This window comes from Saimiri boliviensis, chromosome 2 (genome assembly GCF_048565385.1).
Source record: "Saimiri boliviensis isolate mSaiBol1 chromosome 2, mSaiBol1.pri, whole genome shotgun sequence".
NCBI lineage: Eukaryota > Metazoa > Chordata > Mammalia > Primates > Cebidae > Saimiri > Saimiri boliviensis.
In genome coordinates, this window is record NC_133450.1 from 55,426,926 (window position 1) to 55,453,090 (window position 26,165).

The 26,165-nt window shown below is 39.5% G+C and overlaps 1 protein-coding gene across 4 annotated transcripts in view; it reads left to right on the forward strand.

Annotated features, from left to right (window-relative positions):
* AKAP6 (A-kinase anchoring protein 6) overlaps positions 1 to 26,165 on the forward strand; it is a 662,618-nt gene that overhangs the window by 357,254 nt on the left and 279,199 nt on the right. For all 4 annotated transcript variants that reach the window (XM_074393336.1, XM_003924219.4, XM_074393337.1 and 1 more), the window contains 2 exons: positions 924 to 1,175; positions 15,131 to 16,900. In XM_074393336.1, coding sequence (XP_074249437.1) covers positions 924 to 1,175; positions 15,131 to 16,900 — 2,022 coding nt within the window. The remainder of the gene's footprint in view (positions 1 to 923; positions 1,176 to 15,130; positions 16,901 to 26,165) is intronic.

Sequence of the window (26,165 nt, forward strand, 5' to 3'; positions counted from 1 at the left end):
TTTATGCTTGCAAAGTATGGGTTGAAAATTTAGATATCCACTGTGAACTTAGGCTGGATGCGGTGGCTCACCTCTGTAATCTCAGCACTTTGGGAGGCCGAGGTGGGTGGATCACCTGAGGTCAGTAGTTCAAAACCAGCCTGGCCAACATAACGAAACCCTGTCTTTACTAAAAATACAAAAATTAGCTGGGTGTGGTGGCTGCTGCCAATAATCCCAGCTACTCGGTAGGCTGAGGCAGGAAAATTGCTTGAACCCGGGAGGCAGAGGTTGCAGTGAGCTGAGATGCACCATTGCACTCCAGCCTTTCACAAGAGTGAAACTCCATCTCAAAAAAAAAAAAAAAAAAAAGATATCCACCTTGAATTTAGATATAAGTTGTATACTTATATCTAAGTGAGAGTAAGAGTGACAATTGCTCCTTAAATGAAATACCCCATAGCTCCCTGAGAATGGCTGAGAGTTCCTATGAAGCACACATTCTAGGTCATCTTTCTTCAAAGGTGTCTAGATGATGCTTCTAACTTGAAATATTGTGTGCCCAGTGTAGCTCACCACTAGCAAATAGAATAGCTGTTGGTTCCCTTCCAGAATCCCCAACAAACAATAAAAAAGAGAACAGACAGTGAATTGGAGAGATGCACTTCTCACCTTGGCCAAACTTTCAGTTTGGGCATCTGATGGAATCATAGGATTTTTGTGGGTTAGAAAAAGATTAATTTACCTAAATGACCAAAGGCCCAGTGCAGAGGAATATGGCCTGCAACTGTGTATTTGACCTAAAACAAAGGCCCCAGATGTCCAACGTGCTACTGTTGGCCCTGATAATTGGTGTTAGGTAAGAGTAAGCTTTTCTACCTCCCTCACCTCCTTCCAGGATAAGGCAAAGTAGTCCTCACGTATTTTGCTTTTCTTTACTGCAGGACATTTGTGAAGATATTTCTGATCATGTTGAGCAAATCCATGCCCTCCTTGAAACAGAGTTCTCCCTAAAGCTGCTGTCTTACTCCGTCAACGTGATAGTGGACATCCACGCAGTGCAGCTCCTCTGGCACCAGCTTCGAGTGTCAGTGCTGGTTCTGCGGGAGCGCATTCTGCAAGGTCTGCAGGACGCCAATGGCAACTACACAAGGCAGACAGACATTCTGCAAGCTTTCTCTGAAGAGACAAAGGAGGTGAGTGTTTTCCTTAAAGTTAAGCAATGCATTTGAGAATGTTTTCAGTTTAGATACGTGGGAAAGAAATTCTTTGTAGGTAAATAAGCAGGCCCTGATGGGCTTTGAATCTAGGCATAGTGACTAGAAGCTAGGGCACTTCCAGTATGAATGGGGCTTTAGACGAGAGTTAGCTCATAACTGGTAATTTGCGTACATACCATTCATTGTTATTGATGCTAATCTGGCTTCCTTTTCCTCTTCAATTATTTAATACATATTTATTGAGTACTTATTATGTGACAAACAGTGCTAAAATATAGTAATGATCAAAACATGGTTTCTGTCTTCAAGTAGCTTTGAGTCTAGTGGAAAATACAGCCAAGGGAACAGACATCAAAGCCAAACTGTGGTAAGTATATAAGATGACACTGGAGGACAGAGAAAGAGGCACCTAGTTCACACAGGGGAGGCTTTCCAGAAGAAGTGAGTCTACCTGAAACCTGAAGGAGAGACAGGAATAGACTAGTGAACAGAGGCAGAAAATGTTCTAGGCAGACGACATGGCTTGATCAAATACCCAGAGATAAGAAAGAGAATGGCAGGCCCAGAGAGCTACCAGTAGGACTGGAGCAAAAAGCCCAAGGAACCAGGAGGCAGGATTTGGGCTAATAGGTAAGCTGAGGTCAGATCATGAAGATAAAGAGCTTTTAAATTCTTATTAAGAGATTTGGACTTTATTTTGAAGACAAATAAGTGTTTGTTCAGGGAACTCCCATGATTCATGTTTTAGAAGAGTCATTCTAGATACAGTGAATCAAATGGACATTAGAATATTATGTAAAATATATTTGATTTTTCTTATTTATATTGAGTACCTGAAAGATTTTATTGTTATTCCTGATGAATAATTTAAAAATGGACCCTGTAAATTTGAATCCAAGTGAACTCTCTCATTCTTAAATAAAGTGGACATATAGAAAAAAAGTGTTGTGCTTGGGAAGCAGGGGCTAGACATATACATATGGATACCATATATGGATACAGTGTATGTGTGTAGCAGAATGGTTGTGTGTTTGTGTGTGGGCATGTGTGTTTAGTCCTTTGGCTCTTAATACTCAGTTTAGTCTTCTACTATTAGTTTGTGGAAAAAATATATTCCACAAGTTTAGAAGGTACTTACATTAATATATGAGATTAAAAGGCCTTATAATGAGTGTTGCATAATTCATTAATTTATTGACTTATGTTTCACTTGCTCCAACATTGTCAACAACACAGAACAAATCTGTACCTATCTCATAAATCATTTATTCTTGTTGATTTTTGTTTATACAAAATAAAGGTTCTTACTGTGGCAAACTCCCCACAGGGTCTAGAAGTCTGTAGGAATCAAAATCTACTAGGCTGACCTCTTAAGTCACAGTCTTTGTTTTCAGTTAGCTCTCCCTGTTACTGTGGCAGCGAGGAAGTGATACAGACTTCAGTAGAGTAACCATAGGATGAATATGTGAGTTGTGTGTTAGTTCCCAGATGCCATCCCTCCCAAGTTAGATCCCTAGAGGGTTCTCAACTAAGTGTTATGGGAGACTACAAAGAATCTCAAGCTGACCAACTTTGCCTTAAATCTGATCTCCATGATAGAACGTGCTAATGGAGATCAGAGATGAAGAAGGTTTGTCTAACCTCTAGAGAGATCTTTCTTTAGATATCTACCTGGCATCCTCAAGCCTATACATTCTTTTCTTCCCCCTTCCACATTTGTTGTCCAACATCCAATGCTGGTCAGTGATCAGATCTGTCTGCTTTCTACTACTAGAAGGAAATTAAAAATCATTGATTCAAATCATATATTTATTAATTCAATAAGCATGTACTGATCATCAGCTCTGTTATAGGAGCTGGAGATATAGCAGTGCTCTAGGGTTTATTGTTATCAGTTATTGTTTTGTGTAATACATTTATCATACACTTAATTGAACTTGTATCATTCGTGAAGTAGTAGTTCAAGAAATGATGAGGAGCCATGGAGGGTAATTGTTTTTACAATTGTGTTGTGAATTTACAATAAGTAGCATCTCTTCTCACAACACAAACTCAGCAATGATTAATGGATTTGATTGGAGGCAGTTTAATGCATTCTTACGTTTGAAGTCTCTTTAGGCCTGTTATAGAGATTGAAGAGTATGTTATGTGAGGGGTAAAGGAACAGTAGATTTTCAGTTACCCGCTTTGTGAATGTTTTATTAATTAAAGTTCTGCCTCTATAACCATACTTCCTGAAACTGGATTTCTGATCCTATATTTCTGTGTCTAAGTGTGACTCTATGAGAACATTTAAAAGACTGCTTAGTTTTATTTATTTCTGCCAGCACACTGGAATTGTAAAAAAAACAGGAAGAGAATTAGGGTAAAATTATCAGCTGTCTCAGAATAAATTAAGTATGAAAGATTTGTAGAATGATGAGGGAAATGGCAAAAGAAAAAGAAAAGAAACCAAATTAAAAAAAAACAACTGATAAATTAGAATACTAGATGTCCTTCCAGTGAAGAGGGATTCATCTTTCTTTCTCTGAAGGTTAGTTAAATTTCAGAGCCACATTAAAGAGTAAGTGTGAAACTCTGGAGAGTGGCAAGTTCCATCTTCTTCTCTTCTTAAAAAATACAATATATAAGTTTTATACTTTATTTAAATAAAGAGCACACCATATCTAGTAAAAAAAATGGCCAATAAATTACTAAAATAAAATGAATCAATAACCAAAAAACAAATAAAGAACACTTTAAGATAAAGGTCAAAGCTGTTTAAAAATATGTTGTTCTGTAATTTTCTATATTCCAGACATCATGATAAGCACTTTATATTTGTTTCATTTAGGAAAGAAGGTAAGGGATATTAAAAGTAGTTCCATTTTATAGATGGAAAAACTGAATTTAAGAAGAGGTTAATACTTCTATGTAACAAACCTGCACATCATGCACATGCACCCCAAACTAAAAATTAAAATTAAATTTAAATTTAAAAAAGAAGAGTTTAAGTGAATATTTAAGGATATAAATGTAGGCTTAATTAAATAAAACAAAACCAGTTTTTTAACTGATTTCTATTTTATTAATAATTGTTTCTTTTCTGCCTTACTTCCTCCTTTCTATCTTCTCTAAATATTTATTGATTTCTTTTCTTTTTTTTTTTTTTTTTTGAGATGGAGTTTCGCTGTTGTTACCCTGGCTGGAGTGCAATGGCGCGATCTCGGCTCACTGCAACCTCTGCCTCCTGGGTTCAAGCAAGTCTCCTGCCTCAGCCTCCCGAGTAGCTGGGACTACAGGCGTGCACCACCATGCCCAGTTAATTTTTGTATTTTTAGTAGAGACGGGGTTTCACCATGTTGACCAGAATGGTCTCGATCTCTTGACCTTGTGATCCACCCGCCTCGGCCTCCCAAAGTGTTGGGATTACAGGCGTGAGCCACCGCACCCGGCCCTATATTTATTGATTTCTAACTATGCATAAGACTCTGTGCATTCAAAGATAAATAACACATGTTAGGTATGAGCTTCATAATTTTGTTTGGTCCTGGGAGGTAGTTCTGGGAGGTAGGCAGAGCAAGTGCTGTTATCTTCAATTTACAGCTATTATGATTGTATTCATCTTACAGATGAGAGGAATGAAGAAGTCAAGAGAAGTAATGTCACATAGGTGATAAGAGTGGTAACTCAATAATATCGACACAATAGCAAATATTGATTGAGAACATACCATGCACTAGATAGTGTAGTAAGCACTTACCTAAATGACACTTACCTTCTGTGAAGACGCATTGGTCCTTCCAGAGTGCTCACAACATAGTACTTTGTGGGTTCCTCCACTGGCACTTATAGTGGGCCAAACTGTATCCAGCCAAAATATGTGCTGTATTTCGAACTACCCGAGAGTTAGTTTCAGATTATATTTATCTTTGTATCTCCCATAGCACCTAGTTCATATTGCTATAAAAAAGTCTGATTAGTTGGATTAAATAATGTAGGTAATCCCTGTTTTAGATGTGGAAGAGGGAGATATAATTTCAGTTTGATGGACTGGGAATTAATCATGGAGATTAATTATTTGATTCATAATTTCAGCATGTAGAATTTCAGCATGGAAGTTCTCTTCAGAATTAATATAGTATAAATAAAAATATTAAAAGATTTCTATCTATTTTCCTCTTGCCTATGAGAAACAAAACCTTTGTTGTACTTCACAGTTGCTTGCCATTACTTGCTCTTCTCAGTCCACTACTGTTCTCTGGGATGCATTTGGAATCATAGAATCCCAACATGGTAGAGCTGAAAGGAATCTGAAAAAGTCTAGTCCATGTAGGCTAACATGTAAATTGATGGGCCTCTTACTAGAATGCCACAGCCCTCCAAGGTCTGAGGACTCAGGATCTCCACAGCTCTTAAGTTATGAATACTAAATCTCATGTTCAGTTAGTAGCAAAATGTGGTGTTAAAAAAAAAAAAAAAGATGTATGAAGGCATTTGGAACTAGGCTTTAGTTAACTTAATTATGGATATGGAACAAAGCAAAATTTCTTGATTTGAATTAGAAAAAAGAAAAGGGAGGGTGTTTTTTGCTGTCTGAGACAAGATTGAGGCCAGCAATAAAGTAGAGAAATTACTACCTTTATAAAATATAACTTTCATCTGGAAAGCTGCTTCTATACATATACATATTATACATGTACATAAACATACAGATATTGTTAGGCATGCTCTGAATGAAGAGACCACCTAAACAGGCTTTGTATGAGGTCAGGTTGTTTAGAGAAGAAGGTGGCTGGGGCCTGGCTCTTGTGTAAGAACCCCAGCTGTGCAGCCTTTTACTTCTTCCATGAAGGGAGAAGGGTTGGGAGGAGTTGGGGAGTGCAAGTGTAGGGGCTGTTTCTAAGGCCTTCTTTAGTGAATGAGAGGAAGACTGGGGGAAGGATTTGGGATCTATGGGGTCAGCTAAGTTTCTTTTTGTAAATTTATAAAGTTGTTTGGTTAGAAGGGCAAAATCTGGTATCCAGAGGCAAAAGTATCCTATAATGTCTAGGAAGGAGAGAAGCTTTTGTTTAGCAGATGCGGTTGGGGTTTGGGAAATTAACTGAATATGATTGACAGGGACAGCGTGTGTATGCTGATGAAGGACTATACCAAGATAAGTAATGGATAGGGAAGAATTTGGGCTTTAGAAGGAGATACATGGTACCCCTTGGAGTATAGAAGTTGAAGAAGCAGGAGAATATCTTTCTGGGAGGATTCATAAGAGGAGCTACAAAGAAGAAGATCATCCATATATTAAATGAGGTGGGAAGCAGATTGACAGAGAAGAGTAGGCCACAGGAAAGGGCTTGACTAAAGTGGTGGAGGCTATCTCCACCTTGGGGCAGAATGGTCCAGGTGAGTTGGGTGTCGGGGTCAGTCCAAGTGAAGGCAAAAAGAGGCTAAGAGGAGGGATGTAAGGGGATGGTGGAAAAGGTATCTTTAAGGTCAAGAACAGAATAGTGAGTTGTGGAAGGGGGTATGAAGGATAGGAGGGTATAAGGGTTTAGTACAACGTGATGAATGGGAAGTACAATCTGATTGATGAGGCGAAGGTCTTGGACTAGCCTGTAGGATTTGTCTGGTTTTTGGTTAGATAGGTTAGGAGAGTTGTAAGGAGAGTTTGTAGGCTTTAAAAGGCCATGTTGTAACAGATGGGTGATAACAGGCTTCAAGCTTTTTAAGCCTGTTGTGGAATTTAAAGCCTGTTGTGGGGTTTGCTGGCACTGGGCAGGGTAAGGGTGGTTAGGTTTTAATGGGATGATAAGAGGTGGGTGGTATGTTACCAGGGATGCGGCAGATGTGTTCCATACCTTTGAGCTGAGGTAGGGAGATGTGGGGTGGGGGGTTGTGAGGGAGATTTTGAATGAGGTAGAAGGGTGGCAATGAGGTGTGGCTGTAGTCCAGGAGTAGTTAAGGAGGCAGATAATTTTGTTAAGATGTCTCAGCCTAGTAAGGGGACTGGACAGGTAGGAATAGGAAGGAGTGTGTAAAGGAGTACTGCCCAATAGGTACCAGGCTTGGGGGAGGTTAGGAGGTCTAGAAGTTTGACACTCAATACCCACAACAGTTATGAAGGCAAGGGAAATGGGCCCTTGAAAAGAAAGCATTGTGGAGTGGGTAACCCCCCTATCAATTAAGAAGGGGAGGGACTTACCCTCCACTGTAAGAGTTACCTGAAGCTTGGCATCCCTAATGGTCCAGGTGGCCTCTGAGGTGATCAGGCAGCATCAATCTTCTGCTGCTAAGCCAAGGAGATCTGGGAAGGACTTAATCAGACTTTTGGGTCCCGTACAGACAGGACATGGCTTAGGAGGAATCTCAGGCTGTGGGCATTCCTTGGCCCAGTAGCCAGTTTTCCAGCATTTGAAGCAAGGTCCTGGGGGAGGAGATCCCAAAGAAAAGCCTGGACACAGGGTTTGGGCATTCTGAAGTTTTTTTTTAAGCTGCAGGTGTAACTGGGGTTTGTCTTACAGCAGGGGCATTTGTAATTCTGAGATACGCTGTTGCTTGGCAGCTTATTCTCTATTATGGAGCACCTTAAAGGTGAGGTTGATTAGTTCCTGTTTTGGGGTTTGAGGGACAGAGTCTAGTTTTTGAAGTTTTTTCCGAATGTTAGGGGCCAACTTGGTAATAAAATGCATATTAAGAATAAGACAACCTTCTGGCCCTTCTGGGACAAGGGCAGTAAATTATCTAAGGGCGGCTGCTAAATGGGCCATGAACTGGGCTGGGATTTCATCTTTGCCCTGGGTAGTTTCTTTAAGTTTGTCATAGTTGACAGCTTTATATGCTGATTTTTTGAGTCCTTCAACTAGGCAGGAGGTCATGTAATCTTGCCTGGTTATATTGGGAACCTGCCTGGTATTTCCATTGGGGATCTTACTAGGGAACTGCCCTGGTACCTTCCTGTAGACTAGGTTCAAGGCACCACTAATCTCTAGTGTAAGATTGGGCTAGGGTGTAAACTCTTTCCCGCTCCTCTGCAGTGAGAACAGAGTTGAAGATGACATTTAAGTCACTCCAGGTTAAGTTATAGGACTGGGTTAGATATTGGAACTCTTGTATATATTTAGTAGGATCTGATGAAAAGCAGCCTAACTGTTGGCCAATTTGGGAAAGGTTGGATAAAGAGAAAGGAACATGCACCCTAACTCTGCCTTTGGCTCCAGCCACCTCTTGAAGGGGGAATTGTTGGGCAGGATTGGAGGAATTAGCCATGGGACTAAACTCTAAGCTGGACTGGGTATGAGGTGGGGAGGTGACAGGAGGGGCATAAGGAGGTGGGGTGTGGGCAGAAGAAGAGGAGAGAGACTCTAGGCGGAAGGTTAGAGGGCCTGGATTGGGGTCTGGTTCGGACAGGTGGGAGGAGAAAGATCAGAAGGGTCAATGGACAAGGATGATTCTGAGTCACTGGCAGAGGCAGGAGGGGCGGATGGAAGGGAGAGAGGAAAATTTGGGATGGGTTGCATTGAGAGCAGAGATCAGGGAGGGATTGATGTATAAAAAATGCCTGGACATATTATTTGCTCATTCGTTGACAAATATTGTGTAAGTCCTGCAGAATAGAAAAATCAAAAGTGCCATTTTCTGGCCATTGGAAGCATTGTCTAATTTGTATTGGGGCTAGGCTGTATTGCAGGAAAAAAATGAGATGTTTAGGTTTCATATTAGGCAACAGTTGAAGAGGTTTTAGGTTTTTTTTAGGATGTAGGCTAGAGGTGAAGACAGAGGAACAGAGGGTAGAATATTGCCCATAGCAAGAGAAATAGTTTTAAGGAAAGGAGTAGAGACGAGGAGAATGAGAGGAGAGCAGCTACCAGCGTTTTCAGTAGGCGTCCCTGAGTCCTGGGCTGTACCGTGGGTGAGTGGTAAAGGCAGGCCTCCCCGCTATTGACCAGACACCAAGGGAAGACTGTCTTCTCGAGTCTGTGACCAATGATGGAGTTTTTTAGCGCATGGATAAAGAGTGTCTCCTTTATTTACAAGGAGAAGGATTGGAAGGGAAAAAGAGAGAGAGGTGGCGGGAGACTTGTTTCCTTTTCTTTACTTAGAAGGAGAAGGATTTAAAGGAAGAAAGAGAGAGGAGGAGACTTGTTTCCTTTTTTCTCTCTTTAGAAGGAGGAGGATTTAAAGGAAGAGAGAGAGAGGGAGAGAGACTGCTTACCAGATCTGAAGGTGGCGAGAGGGTTGTTGGGCTGGTCCGATGTGCTGAGGTCACAGGTGGGTCTCTTCACAGAGGAAGAGGGGGAACAGGGGGTCAGTCTCCCAAAGGAGTACCCCATCCTGGGTTTTGGCAGCAAATGTTAGGCATGCTGTGAATGAAGAGACTACCTAAACAGGCTTTGTGTGAGCAACAGGCTGTTTATTCCCCCTGGGTGTGAGTGGGCTGAGTCCAAAAAGAGAGTCAGTGGAGGACGGTGGGATAGGAGTTGGCTTTTTAGGTTTGGGGTAGGCAGTGGAAAGTTACAGAAGTTACAATTCAGGGCACTTTCTGCAAGCCAGGGGTATGTTGCCCAGGGTGTGGGGGGGTGTCACAAGGTCCAGTGTCACAAGGTTGGCTTGTCAGTTAAGGCAGGAATGGTTGAGGCAGGAACAATGGCAGAATGTTGGAAGGTCAGTTAATCAGGCACTGCAGGAGCTAGCCATTCTTTTCTGGAGCTGTACGTGCAGGTCACAAGGGTCACCATGGCTTGACCATAGTGTAATCTATGGTGCAGCCAGTTCAAAGAACCTTGCACATATATATATATATATATATATATATATATATATATATATATATATATGTACACACACACACACACACACACACACACACACACACATATATGGAGAGAGAGAGAGAGAGACCAAGCCTCACTCTGTTGCCCAGGCTGGAGTATAGTGGCAGGATCTTGGGTCACTGTGACCTCTGTCTTCCAGGTTCAAGCAATTCTCATGCCTCAGCTTCCCCAGTAGCTGGGATTAGAGGCACATGCCACCATGCCTGGCTAATTTTTGTATTTTTGGTAGAGTCAGGGTTTTGCCATGTTGCCCAGATTAGTCTCCAATTTATGGGCTCAAGTGAACTACCTGCCTCACCCTCTCAAAGAGCTGGGGTTACAGGTGTAAACCACTGCACCCAGCCTGCTTCATAACATGTTAAATGGAGGTATATTTAAATGGAGTGTGGACATAACTAGGCAGCTCTCACCCAGCTATCTGTTCTACATAATTACATGTGATATTTCAGAAATAAGGGCAGTAAAACCAACATGCAACACCCCTAACTCTGTATCTTCCTGAGACTTTATTATATACACATGTTAGAAAACTATCTGGGAAGATGATCTGAAAGGAAACAATGGAACTGAAAACATTAGTATTACTAAGCAATATTTTCAGAGATCAAACTCATTCATCTGCGCTGAGAAACTTCAGTAAACTTTCTTTTCTTACAATTGCCTCTATAGGGCTAAATACTATATACTGTTTCTGTTTTTGCTTAGGTTTTTTTTCAGGGAGGGATATTTTTTGCATTAAAAATCATTTGAATAAAAAATAATTTCCCTCTGAGGGATAAAAGATTACAAAATAGGGTGCAATTTATGCTACTTAGGTGATGGGTGCACCAAAGTCTCACGGATCACTACTAAAGAACTTATTCATGTAACCAAACAACACCTGTTCCCCAATATCCTATGGAAATAAAAAAATAAATAAAAATAAAATGTAGTTACCCCTGAGTGACAATCACTCAACTATCTCACCAGTTAAGATGGTATTTACGCACTAGTTGAGATGGTTGGGTGGACTGGTATAGTGGGACAGAATGGAGAGAACGTCCTCTGAAGAATTATAAGTGTTTTTGAGTATGGTATTTTCTTTTCTAAACCAGGAACTGCCTAGAAATTCCTGAAGATTTCAAAAAATGCAGCCATACTCTATTCTCTGAAGTATATTCATTAAACAATACATTCATCATATATATATATATATATATATATATATATATACACACACACACACACACACAATATATTCATATAGCATCACTGAGCATCTCTTATTCTTGAGCAAGACAGTATCCCTTGCCTTTAGGTACTGTAACCACCAGAATGGGGATCAAATGTATTTGCAAGACTATCATGTTCCCTGTTTGTCCAAAGGCAAGTAACGGACACTTTTTGTAGACTAATTTTTTCCTGAACTCTGAAGTTTCTTTTCTGTATATATTATATAAACATTTTAACCTCGCATAAGCATTGCAGTGCAGTAATCATGATAAATGTAATCGAAAATCATGTTGCAAATTTCAGCTATGTATTTAAATAGGTTTTATGGGATAGTTTTGGAATTTAACCATTTTATAATACTATTTCTGTAAAAGAATAAGTTCTGAGTAATGAACAATCAAATTAGAAGATTAAAGAAAATACAACCTGCTTTTGAATTGGGAATCTCACTTTTACTCTTTTAAAAATTACATGAAGTATAACTTTTGTTTGGCTGACTTATTCCTAGTTCAGTTATGAAGCACAAAAGTTATGTGATTCCATTTAGATAATTTTTGTTGAGAGATTGGCGGTTAATATTGATTTCTTACTTTGTGCAGTGTAATTTAGCAGTAGCGGTAACTGTCATCTTGATGAAACTTTCCTACTCAGTGTACTTTATTACTAAAAATAATAAAAGTGAACATTCATTGGGCACCCATCCATGTACCAGACTTTTATCTTACACATATTATCTCCTTTAAGCCTCTCAACACCCCTATGATGTGGCTTATCATTTCCTTTTTACAGGTGAAGTAAATAAAGCTTAGCAACATCAAGCTACTGGCTCATGGTCACATAGCTGAGTAGCACTAGAGCCAGAAATTGAAACTTGGGCTTTTAATTATTGGAGTTAACTAAAACTACATAATCAGAGAAAAAAATTATAGGAAAGCATAGAGAGACATTCCAAAATGCCATCATTCATTCATTCAACATATGTACATACTATGTGCAGATCACTATGCCAGATGATACAGGTACCCTAGTAAGGCAACCATTTTCCATGTAATTTATACTCTCATGGTACTTACAAACTAGTGGAAAAAACAAATTAGTCAGATAATCACAATAATATTTATTGATAAATTGAGATAAATGCTTAAAGAGATACTGAGCAAGCATATAATAAAAGATTTTGCCTTATATGTGGATCTGGAATCTTGAAAAAGTAAAACTTAAGCTGAAATCTGAGTGACAAGGAAGAGTCAACTAGTCAAAGGGGTATAGGTTGGAAGCTTTCCAGGCAGAGCAAACAGCATGTGCCAAGGGCCTGAGGTAGGAGGAAACGTGGTATTTTCAAAAAGTGAAAGGAGGACACTCGCTGAGTGTGGCCAGTGCGGGGAGAAGAGCATAAGAAGGGCCTGTTTGCACCTGGCCTCTGAAGGCTTTTAGTTGTGTTTTTAAAATATTTATCTATAATATGGTTTATTTCTGTTCTCAGTCATATACGTGGAAGATTTTCAAATATTAAAGCAATGTGTCTTTGTATTTAAGAGTGTCTTTTTTTGCTTTTATTATTTTAATTGACACATAAAATTGTACGTATTTATGGGGTATATTTTGATACATGTACACAATGAAATGATCAAATCAGGGCAATTAACATACCCATCACTTCAAACATTTATCATGTTTTCATGTTGGGAACATTCAAAATTCACTCTTCTAGCTATTTGAAAATGTAGAATAAATTGCTTTTAATTAACAGTCATTTGACCCTGCTATAGAAACCAGAACTTAATCCTTCTATCTAGCTGTAATTTTTTATCCACTAACTGGCCTCTAGCTGTCCCCACTCCCTACCTTTCCCAGCCTCTAGTAACTGCTATTCTACTCTCTGCTTCTATGAGTTCAACTTTTTTAGCTTCCACATATGAGTGGGAACATGTAGTATTTGTCTTTCTGTGCCTTGCTTATTTCATTTAACATGACATCCTCCAATCTCATCCATGTTGTCACAAATGACAGAATTGTCTTCTTTTTGAAGGCAAAATAGTATCCATTGTGGATATATGCCACATTTTCTTTATCCATTCATCTCTTGATGGACACTGAGGTTGATTCCGTATCTTGGCTATCATGAAAAGTGCTGTAATAATCATGGGAGTTCAGGTATCTCTTTCACATACTGATATCCTTTTCTTTGGGTATATATACAGTAGTGGAATTGGTAGTTCAATTTTAATTTTATTTTTTTAGGGAAGTTTCGGGTTTTTAACTTAACAGCAACAGGATGCTTCTAAAGGACTTTAAACAAAGAAGTAACAATACCAGATTTGCAATTTGTAAAGGTTACTCTGGTGGCAGTGTGGAAAATAAATTGGAGTTGGGGGGATGCCAGTTTAAAGTAATATATAATGGTCAGAATACAGACTTTGGGGACAGTCTCAGTCCAAGGCTGAGCTCGCTCTTCATCTTGAGGCCATAGACTACTATGTGTCATCTTTTGGTCCAAGCTATTCTTATGTTAAGACAAGGATAATAGTACAGACCCCAGAAGACAATTTTAAGGATTAAATTAAAAAGTAATTATAGTAATCAGACATCATCTTTTATAGATGAGGACTTTGAGGCTTACAAAAGTTAAATTAGGCATTTCAGCTGTTTATCTAGATTATGGAATGAGAGTGAGTGGAGTACGAGATAAAGTCAGGGTGAAGGTCTGAAGGGAGAGAACGTTCCAAAAACACAACAGACAAATGAGCAATAAAACCCAATGTAAGATCCTGGAGAAGCCGGATCTTAGAAAAACCTGGTTGAACGGATCACAGGGTCCAGCAGCCACATAGGATCCAGCTTTAGTTGGCTCACCCCAGTTCCTTCTCCAGAAAAAAAGGAGATTTGGGGATGTAAGAACGCTTCACTTCTCAGTTTTCTTTTTTTATTTTTTAAGAGGGCTAGGATAGACCAGGATGTTACGTAGCCAGCAGTCATAATAGGATAGTTCCTGGGGCTCTTCTACGCCAAACAAAGCATCAGTAAACATCTTCCCATTGGTTGTATGAAATCAGAAACTGCATTAGTAATGAAACAAAAGCCTTAATTACGCAATTTAAAATTTAACAAGTTAAAAACAGTTACTTCTAATGCTGGTTTTTAGCATGAGGGAGTTTAAAATCAAATCAGCCTATCCAGAATTATGAATAGCAAGAAAAATGGGCCCTTATTAGCTCACCTACACCAGTGGGGGCAGGACGTGGGGAGAAACACATGCAGAGGGAGGAGATGAGGCTCTCTGGTGATAACGTTTGGACAGTCATTAATTTTCTCCTTTAAAAAAGTGAGGCCAAACAGAAACTGGTCTAAAACTGTTATCTATTTGCAAATTTAGTAGTTTACCTTCCTTTGACTTATCAATATATATTTAATATAAGCTTAATATAATTAATTATTCTACTTAAAGATATTTATTGAGCATCTACCATGAGTTAGCCACTCCGGTAAGTACTAGAATGATAGTGAAAAGCAAAACAGACATTCATGGAGATTTTACTTTTACATTATTTTGATCCCAGAAATTGTATTACTTAAGGCTTTGTTTATTAAATGAAATGCTTATTAAATGAACAATATATTATTTTTAAGTTGAAAATTACGGCAAGAATGGATATTTTTGGTTTGATGTTGACATTTTCATTAAGGCTGTATGCTCCAGATTAGTGAAAAATCTTCAGGTATTTAAGAACAAGATACTCTATAAAGCAATGTGGTAACTGATTCATATCCTTTTGTGTATGTCAAACCAGAAGCAACTGGGAGTGATAACATTTTTGACCTTTATAGTGCCCTGTACTGAGATTTCATTTAAACAGCAGCTGATGTTGTACTTGATATTACATTTACTGAAACCATTGCCATTGTCCGTTTCAGGGCCGGCTTGATTCTCTTACAGAAGTGGATGACTCAGGACAATTAACTATCAAATGTTCTCAAAATTACTTGTCTCTGGATTGTGGCATTACTGCATTTGAACTGTCTGACTACAGTCCAAGTGAGGATTTGCTCAGTGGCCTAGGTGACATGACTTCTAGCCAAGTCAAAACCAAACCCTTTGACTCTTGGAGCTACAGTGAGATGGAAAAGGAGTTTCCTGAGCTTATCCGAAGTGTTGGGTTACTTACAGTAGCTGCTGACGCTATCTCTACCAATGGCAGTGAACCAGTTAATGAGGAGGTATCTCAAGTGTCTCTCTCAGGAGATGACAGAGGTGGATGTGAGGAAGACAATGCTTCTGCAGTCGAAGAGCAACCAGGCTTAACACCGGGGGTGTCATCATCTTCAGGAGAAGCTCTGACAAATGCTGTTCAATCCTCCTCAGAGACTGTGAAGCAAGAATCCAGTTCCTCCTCTCATATTGGTGCAAAGAATCACCAGCCTGTTCCTTGTGAAAATGCAACCCCCAAGCGAACCATCAGAGATTGCTTTAATTATAATGAGGACTCTCCCACACAACCCACATTGCCAAAAAGAGGGCTTTTTCTTAAAGAGGAAACTTTTAAGAATGATCTGAAAGGCAGCGATGGAAAGAAGCAAATGGTTGATCTAAAGCCTGAGATGAGCAGAAGCACCCCTTCACTAGTAGATCCTCCTGACAGATCTAAGCTTTGCCTGGTGTTGCAATCTTCCTACTCCAACAGCCCTTCTGCTGCCAGCCAGTCTTACGAGTGTTTGCACAAAGTAGGGGTTGGGAATCTTGAAAACACAGTCAAACTTCACATTAAAGAAATTTCTTCCAGCCTGGGAAGGCTTAACGACTGCTATAAAGAGAAATCTCGACTTAAAAAGCCACACAAGACCTCAGAAGAGGTGCCTCCATGCCGAACTCCTAAACGGGGGACCAGTTCAGGCAAACAAGCTAAAAATACAAGGAGCTCAGCAGTGCCAAATGGAGAGCTTTCTTGTACTTCCAAGGCCATAGAGGGGCCAGAAACAAATTCTGCTTCCACATCCTCACTTGAGCCTTGTAATCAGAGAAGTCTGAATGCCAAATTGCTATTGCAGTCAGAAACATCCAGTTCACCACCTTTTACTCAGAGTAGTGAATCCTCTGTTGGTTCAGACAACATCATGTCTCCGGTGCCACTTCTTTCAAAACACAAAAGCAAAAAAGGTCATGCCTCATCTCCAAGTCACGTCACCAGGAATGGTCAGGTTGTGGAGGCCTGGTATGGCTCTGATGAATACCTAGCGCTGCCCTCTCACCTTAAGCAGACAGAAGTATTGGCTTTGAAGTTGGAAAACCTAACAAAGCTTCTGCCTCAGAAACCCAGAGGAGAAACCATCCAGAATATTGATGACTGGGAACTGTCTGAAATGAATTCAGATTCTGAGATCTATCCAACATATCATGTCAAAAAGAAGCATACAAGGCTAGGCAGGGTGTCTCCAAGCTCATCCAGTGACGTAGCCTCTTCACTAGGGGAGAGCATTGAATCTGGGCCCCTGAGTGACATTCTTTCTGATGAGGAGTCCTGTATGCCTCTCTCTGGCATGAAAAAACACGCTGATGAGAAGTCAGAAAGAGCTTCATCCTCTGAGAAAAATGAGAGGCATTCTGCCACTAAGTCAGCTTTAATTCAGAAACTGATGCAAGATATTCAGCACCAAGACAACTATGAAGCCATATGGGAAAAAATAGAGGTAAGATGGTTTTCTTAACCTGAATGATTTCTCATTTGATTTTTTTGAAGTAATGCTGGGAGAAAGTCACCCTCTCTACACTCTGTTATAAAATGTATGGCTATTTTTTTGTAAATCTAACTGATTTCTCAAAGAAAGAAAAGAAAAATCACAATAATCACTGCATGAGACAAAGAGTATGTATCACTAAGAACTGCCCTTGTCAATGTATTAGCTTGATATGCTCCTGCCTGGTATAGAATTCTCCATTCATATTGTTCAAATCTATCATGACTACTGCTGAATGCTGGAACCCCTTGGATCTAATACAAAATTAAATAGAACAATAGCTATGTACACACAAATAGTTCAGGAATATATGCATAGAATATTCCAGTTACCCTCAGAGTGTTTTGATTCATTTCTTCTGACTCCAGAATACGTTCCACATCTCCAATGTTAACTTCTTGTATAAATAGACTAGACATTTCTAATTAGTTAGGGATCTTTATTTTTCTTTACTCTTTCTCCTCTTTGAGAACTGTGGCTAATACCCATGTTATGTATATTATGTACCACCCAGGGACTCTGGGATGTGAAGTTGACATTTTGGGTAAATCTATATTTTTGACAAATTGCTAGATGTGATGAAATGTTTGAAGACAGACTTATCAAAATTCTCAGGACTGACAGCTTGGGCAACATAGGAAGACCCCATCTCTACATCAGACAGTAGTGGTGGCACACACCTGTAGTCCCAGCTACTCAGGAGGCTGAGGCAGGAGGATTGCTTGAGCCAAGAAGATTGAGGCTGCAGTGAGTTGTAGTCAGCCCACTGCACTCCAACCTGGGCAGCAGAGCGAGACCCTGTCTCAAAAAAGAAAAGGAAAGAACAAAAAGAAAATTTTTTGAAAAATCTAAGGACTGAGCTCCATAATATAAGTAATAATTTTGATATTTTAAGAGGCATCTGGGTAAAGAGATTCACCATGATTCCTGTGGTAATGGCCTTTTCTTCAGGAGGCCAATGGAAGTAGATCCAGTTGACTTGGTAATTATTAATGGTTCTTGTTTGATGTCATATAAATGGCCACACCTGGCTACATATAATTTGTATATGACTTAATGGTGTGTGAAGCTGTTTCACATGCATTTTTTTTTCTGAGACAGAGTTTCACTCTTGTTGCCCAGGATGTAGTACAATGGCATGATCTCAGCTCATTGCAATTTCTGCCTCCTGGGTTCAACAGATTCTCCTGCTCAGTCTCCCGTGTAGCTGGGATTACAGGCGCCTACCACCATGCCCAGCTAAGTTTTGTATTTTTAGTAGAGACAGGGTTTCACCATGTTGGCCAGGATAGTCTCAAACTCCTGACCTTAGGTGATCGACCCACCTTGGCCTCCTAAAGTGCTGGGATTAAGGTGTGAGCCACTGTACCCAGCCCATGCATTTTTGTTTGTTTGTTTTTACTCGATCTTCACAGCCATCTGTGAAGACAGCAGGTCATGCCAGATTATTCTCCCTTTACAGAGATGGAAACAGAGGGTCCATGAGCTTAAGTGATTTTTCCTAAGCTAAAATAAATATACAGATAGGTAGGTAGGTAGGTAGGTAGGTAGGTAGGTAGGTAGGTAGATAGATAGATAGATAGATAGATAGATAGATAGATGGATAGATAGAGATAAATGTAGGTAGATAGATAAATGTATGTAGATAGATAGAGACGGATAGACACAGATAGACAGAAACCAAAAGACAGGCAGAAACCAAAAGACAGGCAGAAACAGAGACAGACAAACCAGATAGACCTTTTGTGTGGGAAGCTGAGACGCAAACCCATGTCCTGTGATTCTTAGTCCAATTTTATTCTATAGCATCATGTTGCCTCCCTGAAAGGGATTGTAGTTTCTCCCACACTGGAAAACTATAAGATAGGGGAGAAGAAAGAGTTCAGGAGCCATTCAGATTGGATAGAGAATATTGATGTAATTGCCATGGGCACTCCGCCTAGTTTTTGTTTTTTGTTTTTACATCCATTCATTGTTGAACACTACTCTGAGACCAGCATTGTGCTAGACTCTGGGTAAAGATATAGTGCATATGGATAGAATAACCTGGAGGAAGAAAATACAGGTTTATTACACAAAAAGGAAAAAGTTAACAAATATATAACGGTAATAACACTTTAATTATTAACATATATCAAGTATTTGTGTATCCAATCCTCACAATAACCCTGATATTAACCTTATTTTATGGCTGAGGAGAAAGGCTGAGAGAGACCAGGCAGTCTGCTCTAGAGCCCATGCTATTAACTAAATGCCCTCATTCCTCTTCGTGAGGAAGTGATCAGTAAGTACTGAATGTAAATACTGTGATATTATAGAGAAGTAATAATAGAGCTAGAATTTTCCTGGGCAGTTCTTGTGAAGTACTAAACTTTAAGTGGAGCTTTGAAGGACGTGTAGGATTCAGACAGATAAAGGAGAAGGAAAATGGCGTTTCAGATAGGAGGAGCATAAACTAAAACACAGAGGTAGAAATGGGAATGAGCACGGATATGGGCATGCACAGAGAGCTGTCCTGAGTGGAAGGTTTCATCAGAGATCGGTGAAAGTTTCCATACCTATGGTAGGTATGGAAAGGCCCTGAAGGCCACACCAAGGCAATTAGAATTTGTTCATCAGGCATCCACAGCAACTTCTCTGAAAGGGACTGACAATAATAATTAATACTTCTTAAGCTCTTATTCTGTGTTTGGCTCTGTAGTAAGTATTTTACATGCCTTACTCTGCTTAAGTCCTAGAAGGAGGATTTTTTTCAGATGAAGAAACTAAGGCAAAATATAATTAGAAAACTTACTCAAGTCTTCACAGCTAGTAAGCACAAAGCTGGAATTTGAACCCATACCCAGCATTCTTAAAGCAGTGTGGGCCATGTTCTCCAATAGTCTTTCCAGAAGGGTTAATTGCCAATAAAAGAAAGATGGTCCTGGCACCCATGGTGGTGACCAGGGTAGAGATGTTGGCCTGTGGCATCCAATCTGAGGAACTGCTGTGATATAGATCAGGCAGGCAGAATGGAGGGGAGTGTTGAGAAAGTGAATGTGTCCAGAAAAGTGGTTCTAGACCTTGCTAGACAGATTTTGGGAGCCATTTGGTGATTAAAGCCTGGTGTGGCCCACAGATTGGCATGTTTCATTCCGAGCCTAGATTCATCTTTTATAAAAAGAGATGTTTATGACTACACTACCAACTTCCAATTCAATTCGACAGTTGTGCAAAAATGAAGCCAGGTTTTCAGCATCTGGAGACTAATCTGTCTTTCATAGAAGGAGACATTTGGATGGGTAGCTAGTTTGAGGTAGAGGTGGTACAGGTAATTTTTTAAAAACTGCACATAGATATCGAGTATCTGATGAAACTTTTAAGAAGAAATGGTTTATGGGCAGTTAGAAATCCGCACTGGAGTTGGGATATGAGAGAAGGGCTAAAAGAAGATCAAATTTCTTTCTCAGGCCAGCCTCCTTTACTACATCAGATGAGGGAAGCTGCCAACCTCCAGGTCAACTGACCTTGGCTATCACACTCTAGCTTTGGTCTCCTCCATATAGTGACAGAGAACCTGTCTGCCTGCAAAATATAATGACAGAGGATATTACTTAACATCTTTATACAAGGTATCTGCTAGGCACTTTACCTATAATAACTCTCCCATAAATTCTTATGACAGCCATCTAAGGTAGGTTTTTAATCCTATATTCACCACTTCTCTCCTGCTTTATTCTGGTCCCTGCCACCATCACCTCCTTCCTGGATTACTGCAGTAGCCTCCTAATTGGTCTCTCTGCTTCTGTTCTGCTCCCACTACGGTCTATTTCCAACAGAATAGTTAGAGTGATCCTTTTAAAAGATAAATCAGATTATGTCATCCCTCTGCTCAAAACTCTGCAATAGAGGGTTGCCAGTATCCAGAGGTCCTACATGGGCTGTTCCCCTGATTTCCTCTCTGACCTCATTTCCAACTACTTTTCTCAATGCTCACTTCAATCCCTTCCCCCGACCTCCTTCTGTTCCTAGAACATGCTTGACATGCTTCTTGCCTTTAGGACCATTGTCAGCTGCTTCTGTCTACATCCTTTCCAGAAGATGCCCTCATTTATAATTCCTTCACCAGTTCCAAGTCTCTGCTCAAATATTACCTTCTCAGAGAAGTCTTCCCTGACCGTCTTTTAAAAGGTGTAACCCAGCTGGGTGCCATGGCGCATGCCTGTAACCCCAGCACTATGGGAGGCTGAGGTGGGCAGATCACTTGAGGTCAGGAGTTTGAGACCAGCCTGGCCAACAGGGTGAAACCCCATCTCTACTAAAAATATAAAAATTAGCCAGGCTTGATGGCATGCACCTGTAATCCCAGCTACTCTGGAGGCTGAGGCAGGAGAATCACTTGAACCCAGGAGGTAGAGGTTGCAGTGAGCCGAGAGCATGCCACTATACTCCAGCCTAGGCAACAGAGCAAGACTCAGTCTCAGGAAAAAAAAAAAAAGAAAGGTGTAACCTGACTTCTTTTTCTTTTTTTTAATAGATCTCACCATATTCTGTAATTTTATATAATTTTCTAATATATTTATTATTTTTGGTCTGTCTCCCTCTGCTAGAATGGGAACTTTGTGAGGGCAGGAATATTTATCTGTTTAGTTTGCTAATGAATCTCATGTACCTAGAACAATGCCTGGTATATAGTAAGTGCTCAATAAAGACTATTGAATGAATGAATCCCCATTTTAGAGTAGAGGAAACTGAGTTTAGAAAGATGAACTATGTTTCCTATGCAGCACAGTTAGTAAGTCACAGAGCCCAGCTTCAGGCCGCCATCTGCTTTACTCCTCCCACAAGATAAAGACTTGAGAATAGATGGATTCCCTGAAAGAAGGAGGCTAGAAGCAAAAAACAAGAGGGATTGATGAATGAGATTCAAGTTGTACCCCAGTTATGAGACAGGAACAAGGAAGATATCCAGTTGTGGGGACCAGAAGGGACAGAGAGAATTCTTGGGTATTAAATAAATGGAGAGAGAAAGATATACTAAATAAAATGGTCATCAGCTTTGTTCTTTGCAAAAGGTATATCAAGAAGAATAAAGACTAAGGGGAGAAAACCTATTAACTGAAAGAGTTAATGAAGATCTTAGAAAAAAACTGACTTAATGAAGGAATGAAAGTGGAAGCTGGATTGTAGGTGATTAACAAGTGAAAAGGAATCATTCCTAATATTTCCAGGCATTAGATTGAAAACACAGTATGAGGCAAAGGGCAATAGTTGAAAGTAAAGTCAAATAAAAGTTTCTTTTTTAAAAAGTTGATGCTTGTTTGAAGGCAGAAGTGACAAGAGAGATTCAAGGAGCTAGAAAGAGTGGACACACTGAGAAAGAGGGAGGGTATGTGGAACCCGTGGGGAGAATTATGGCCTGATATAAAGAATGATCAAATACTGAAAAATATGTCCTGCTTCTAATTCCACTTCTGTCAAACGGAGAGTGGAGTCCATTCACTTGTCATGCCAAAGTGCTCTACTCTGTCTTTGAGTCACACACAGCAGAGGGCAAGAAGCACACAGAAGCCCAGTAACAGCAAGGCTGTGGGGCTATGACAGAATCTCCAGTGGGCTCCTGTCAGTCCCCACACCTCACATTTGTGTCTTTTTATAATAGGTTAATTTTGTAAACCAAAATATTTCTTTATTCTTTGGAAAAATTAATTTTTGAATAGATAATATATTCACATGATTTAAAATTATAGACATTTAAAAATACTCAGTAAATCTCCCTCTCATCCTTATCACTCCATCTTGAGTTCTCACTTCACCATACATGATCACTGTCAGTTTTAGTACTTACATATTTTTTAAGAATGCCTTTACATAGATAAGCCAATGAAAACAAAATTTTAAGGGAATATTTTTAAAACTGGGGAATCAGTTGCAGCCATTACTTCTCCACAAATAAAATCTCCTAGTAAACTCTGAGTTCCCAAGGGATGGCCCCTTTCCCAGTCTTTTTGTGTGGATTGAGGGGATTTTGCTTAACTCTGGCTGATTTACCCAGAACCCACTGTGTGAATAAATTACTAGAGCATCTTAGGTCTGAGTGTTCAACACCTACCGGAACTTCTCAAGGCCTAAAATTCAAAGTGAGAAGTTAAGTCAAGTAATGGAACCAGGCACATTTGTTCCGATACATTCAAGAAATAGACTAAAAGCAATAAGGAGATACAAGGGAAGAATATATCTGGAACAGATGAAATCAAACAGAATGGTGAAATTTTAACTTAGCATGATACCTGGATATATGTGGTATAAGTAATAGAGATTGGCAAACTATGGCCTGTGAGCCAAATCTGGCCCAATGCCTGCTTTTTAAAATGATGTTTTATTGGAACACAGCCATGCTGTTTGTCAGTGGCTGCTTTTGTGTTACAGTGATAGAGTTGAATAGAGTTGTGACAGAGACCATATGGTCTACAAAGAGTAAAGATTTACTCTTTTTCCTTTTACAGAACAAATTTTCTGGCCCCTACTCTTGAGTAAGGAAGAAGAGAGGGAAATAATTTCTGATCAGCATCTTCTGTGTGCCAGGTCCTGAAGTAGATTCTTTCATTTAACTTATATAACAACCCTATGGAAGAGCTGTTATTGGTCCCATTTTACAGATGAGGACTCCAGGCTTAAATCCAAATGACTTGCTCAGGGTTATAATGCTACTAAATGTAAGATCTGGGATTCCAGCAGGGATGCCAGAGATATCTTGGTTTTCTCTGTGAGATATAATCAAATGCCAGGGAATTTAGACGATAATCACATATGCAAATAAAACTATTTATGAAGCCCACAAACCACTACTAGGTAAGTAAATAAACAGTGTGACTTCTTCCTCATGACCTGAAGAGAAATGAACTGGTTGGTAAGTGGCCACTTGTACAAGGTGGGTAATTATTGATGCTGGGTTAATAGCTGTATAATTCCTAGGGGAGCTGGCAGAAGGCAGCACAGGGTATGCTACCTCAGTGAAGCATTTCAGTAGATCTGTCTTTGGGATACAGTGCACAGTCCGCTTCTCACATCATGAGCTTTTTGCTCCCACTAAATTCTCAAAATTTGTCCTGGAAGATATGACTTCGTTAAGTTGAATTCAGTGATATGGAGTTGATGAATGTATGATATAGCTGAGCCCATTTCTCCACAAGAGATGAAAATGTCTTCAAATGCCAAATTAGGGCATCTTGATTATAGTTCAATTACTTACCTGTTGTATATATAACCTAATTTAACAAATTTCTTTGCCATCTAAGAATGTCCCTACACATAAGTTATTTTGGACTCATTGCAGCAAATATTTAGCTGAGCACTTGCTCTTTTTAACTAGACTGTATAAAATTGCAATCAAGTGTGCTTCCAATTTTGTGGTAGCAGCACAAAGGTGGCCACCACTGCTCTTGCCAGAGATGGAGCTTGGAAGTGGTAGTTAATACCTGTACAATATGAAGGTAGAAAAGTTTTTCCCTGTGGTTAACTTGGTACTCATGTTTACATTTATTTTCCAAGAGGTAGAATAGGTCCAGAGGGACCCATCCTATCATTCACCGCTCATTTTAATTGTATATTGACATATCCATTAGTGACACCATACTGATGGGAGCAGTCATTAAGGAGTGTCATGTTCTTCTGAGTTTTCTTTATTGTGTTAAAAAATACATAACAAAATACACTATCTTAGCCATTTTTAAGTGTATAGTTTAGTAGTGTTAGGAATATTTACATGGTTGTAAAACAGATCTCCAGAACTTTTTTGTCTTGCAAACCTGAAACTCTATACCCATTAAATAACAACTACCCTTTCCCTCTCCCTACTGCTCTCTGGTAACCACCATTCTACTTTCTGTCTCTATAATTTTGACTATTCTAAATACCTCATCTAAGTGGAATCATGTAGTATTTGTCTTTTTGTATCTGGCTTGTTTCACTTAGCATGTCCTCAAGGTTCATCCACGTTGTAGCATGTGACAGGATTTCTTTCCTTTTTAGGGCTGAATAACATTTCATTAAATGTTTATTCCATTCTTTTTTTTAATCCATTCATCTGTCAGTAGACATTTGGATTGCTTCCACCTCTTCAATATTGTGAGTAATGCTGCTATGAATGTGGGTGTACAATTACCTCTTTGCTTTCAATTCTTTGGGGTATATACTAAAAAATAGGATTGCTGGATTATATGGTTGTTCTGTTTTTAATTTTTTGAGGAATCTCTTTGCTGTTTTTCAAAGTAGTTTGCACCATTTTATAATCCCACCAACAGAGTACAGAGTTCCAGTTTCTCCATATCCTTGCCAATACTTGCTACTTTCTAGTTTTTTTTTTTAATAGTAGCCATCCTAATGGGTGTGAGGTGATATATCATTGTGGTTTTGATTTCCACTTCTCTGATGAATAATGATGTTCAGCATTTTTCCATATGCTTGTTGGGTATTTGTTTATCATCTTTGGAGAAATGTCAAGTCCATTACCCATATTTTAATAGTGTTATTTGAGTTTTGTTGTTGTTCAGTGTGGGAGTTCATTATATATATTTTTTTTGTTTTTGTTTTTTAATTGAGACAGGGTCTTGCTCTGTCACCTAGGCTGGGGTGTGGTGGGATGATTACAGTTCACTATGGCCATGACCTCCCAGGCTCAATCGATCCATCTGACTCAGACTCCTGAGTAGCTGACTACAGGCATGCACCCCTATGCCTGATTAATTTTTGCACTTTTTTGTAGAGACAGGGTTTTACTCTGTTGCCCAGGCTGGTCTCAGACTCATGAGCTCAAGCAATTGCCTTGCCTCAATCCTGAAGTGCTGTGATTGCAGGCATGAGTCCCTACACCTAGCCCATTCTGACTATTAACACCTTATTATATGTATGATTTGCAAATTATTTTCTCTCGTTCTGTAGACTTTTTACTCTGTTGGTGGTGTCCTTTGAAGCACCAAGTTTTTAAGTTTGATGTAGTTTCATTTATCTATTTTTCCTTTTGTTGCCTGTGCTTTTGGAGCCATAACTGACAAATCATTGCCAAGCCCAATACCATGATGTTTTTCTTCAGGGTTTTCTTCTAGGAGTTTTATCACTTTGGGTCTTATGGTTAAGTCTTTTTGAATTTTCTTTTTTTTATTTCAGTGTAGTTACCACTCATATTTTAAGGCTCTCTGTCACTCCAGGCCTTCTTTTAGGATAGGATACAGCTACAAGG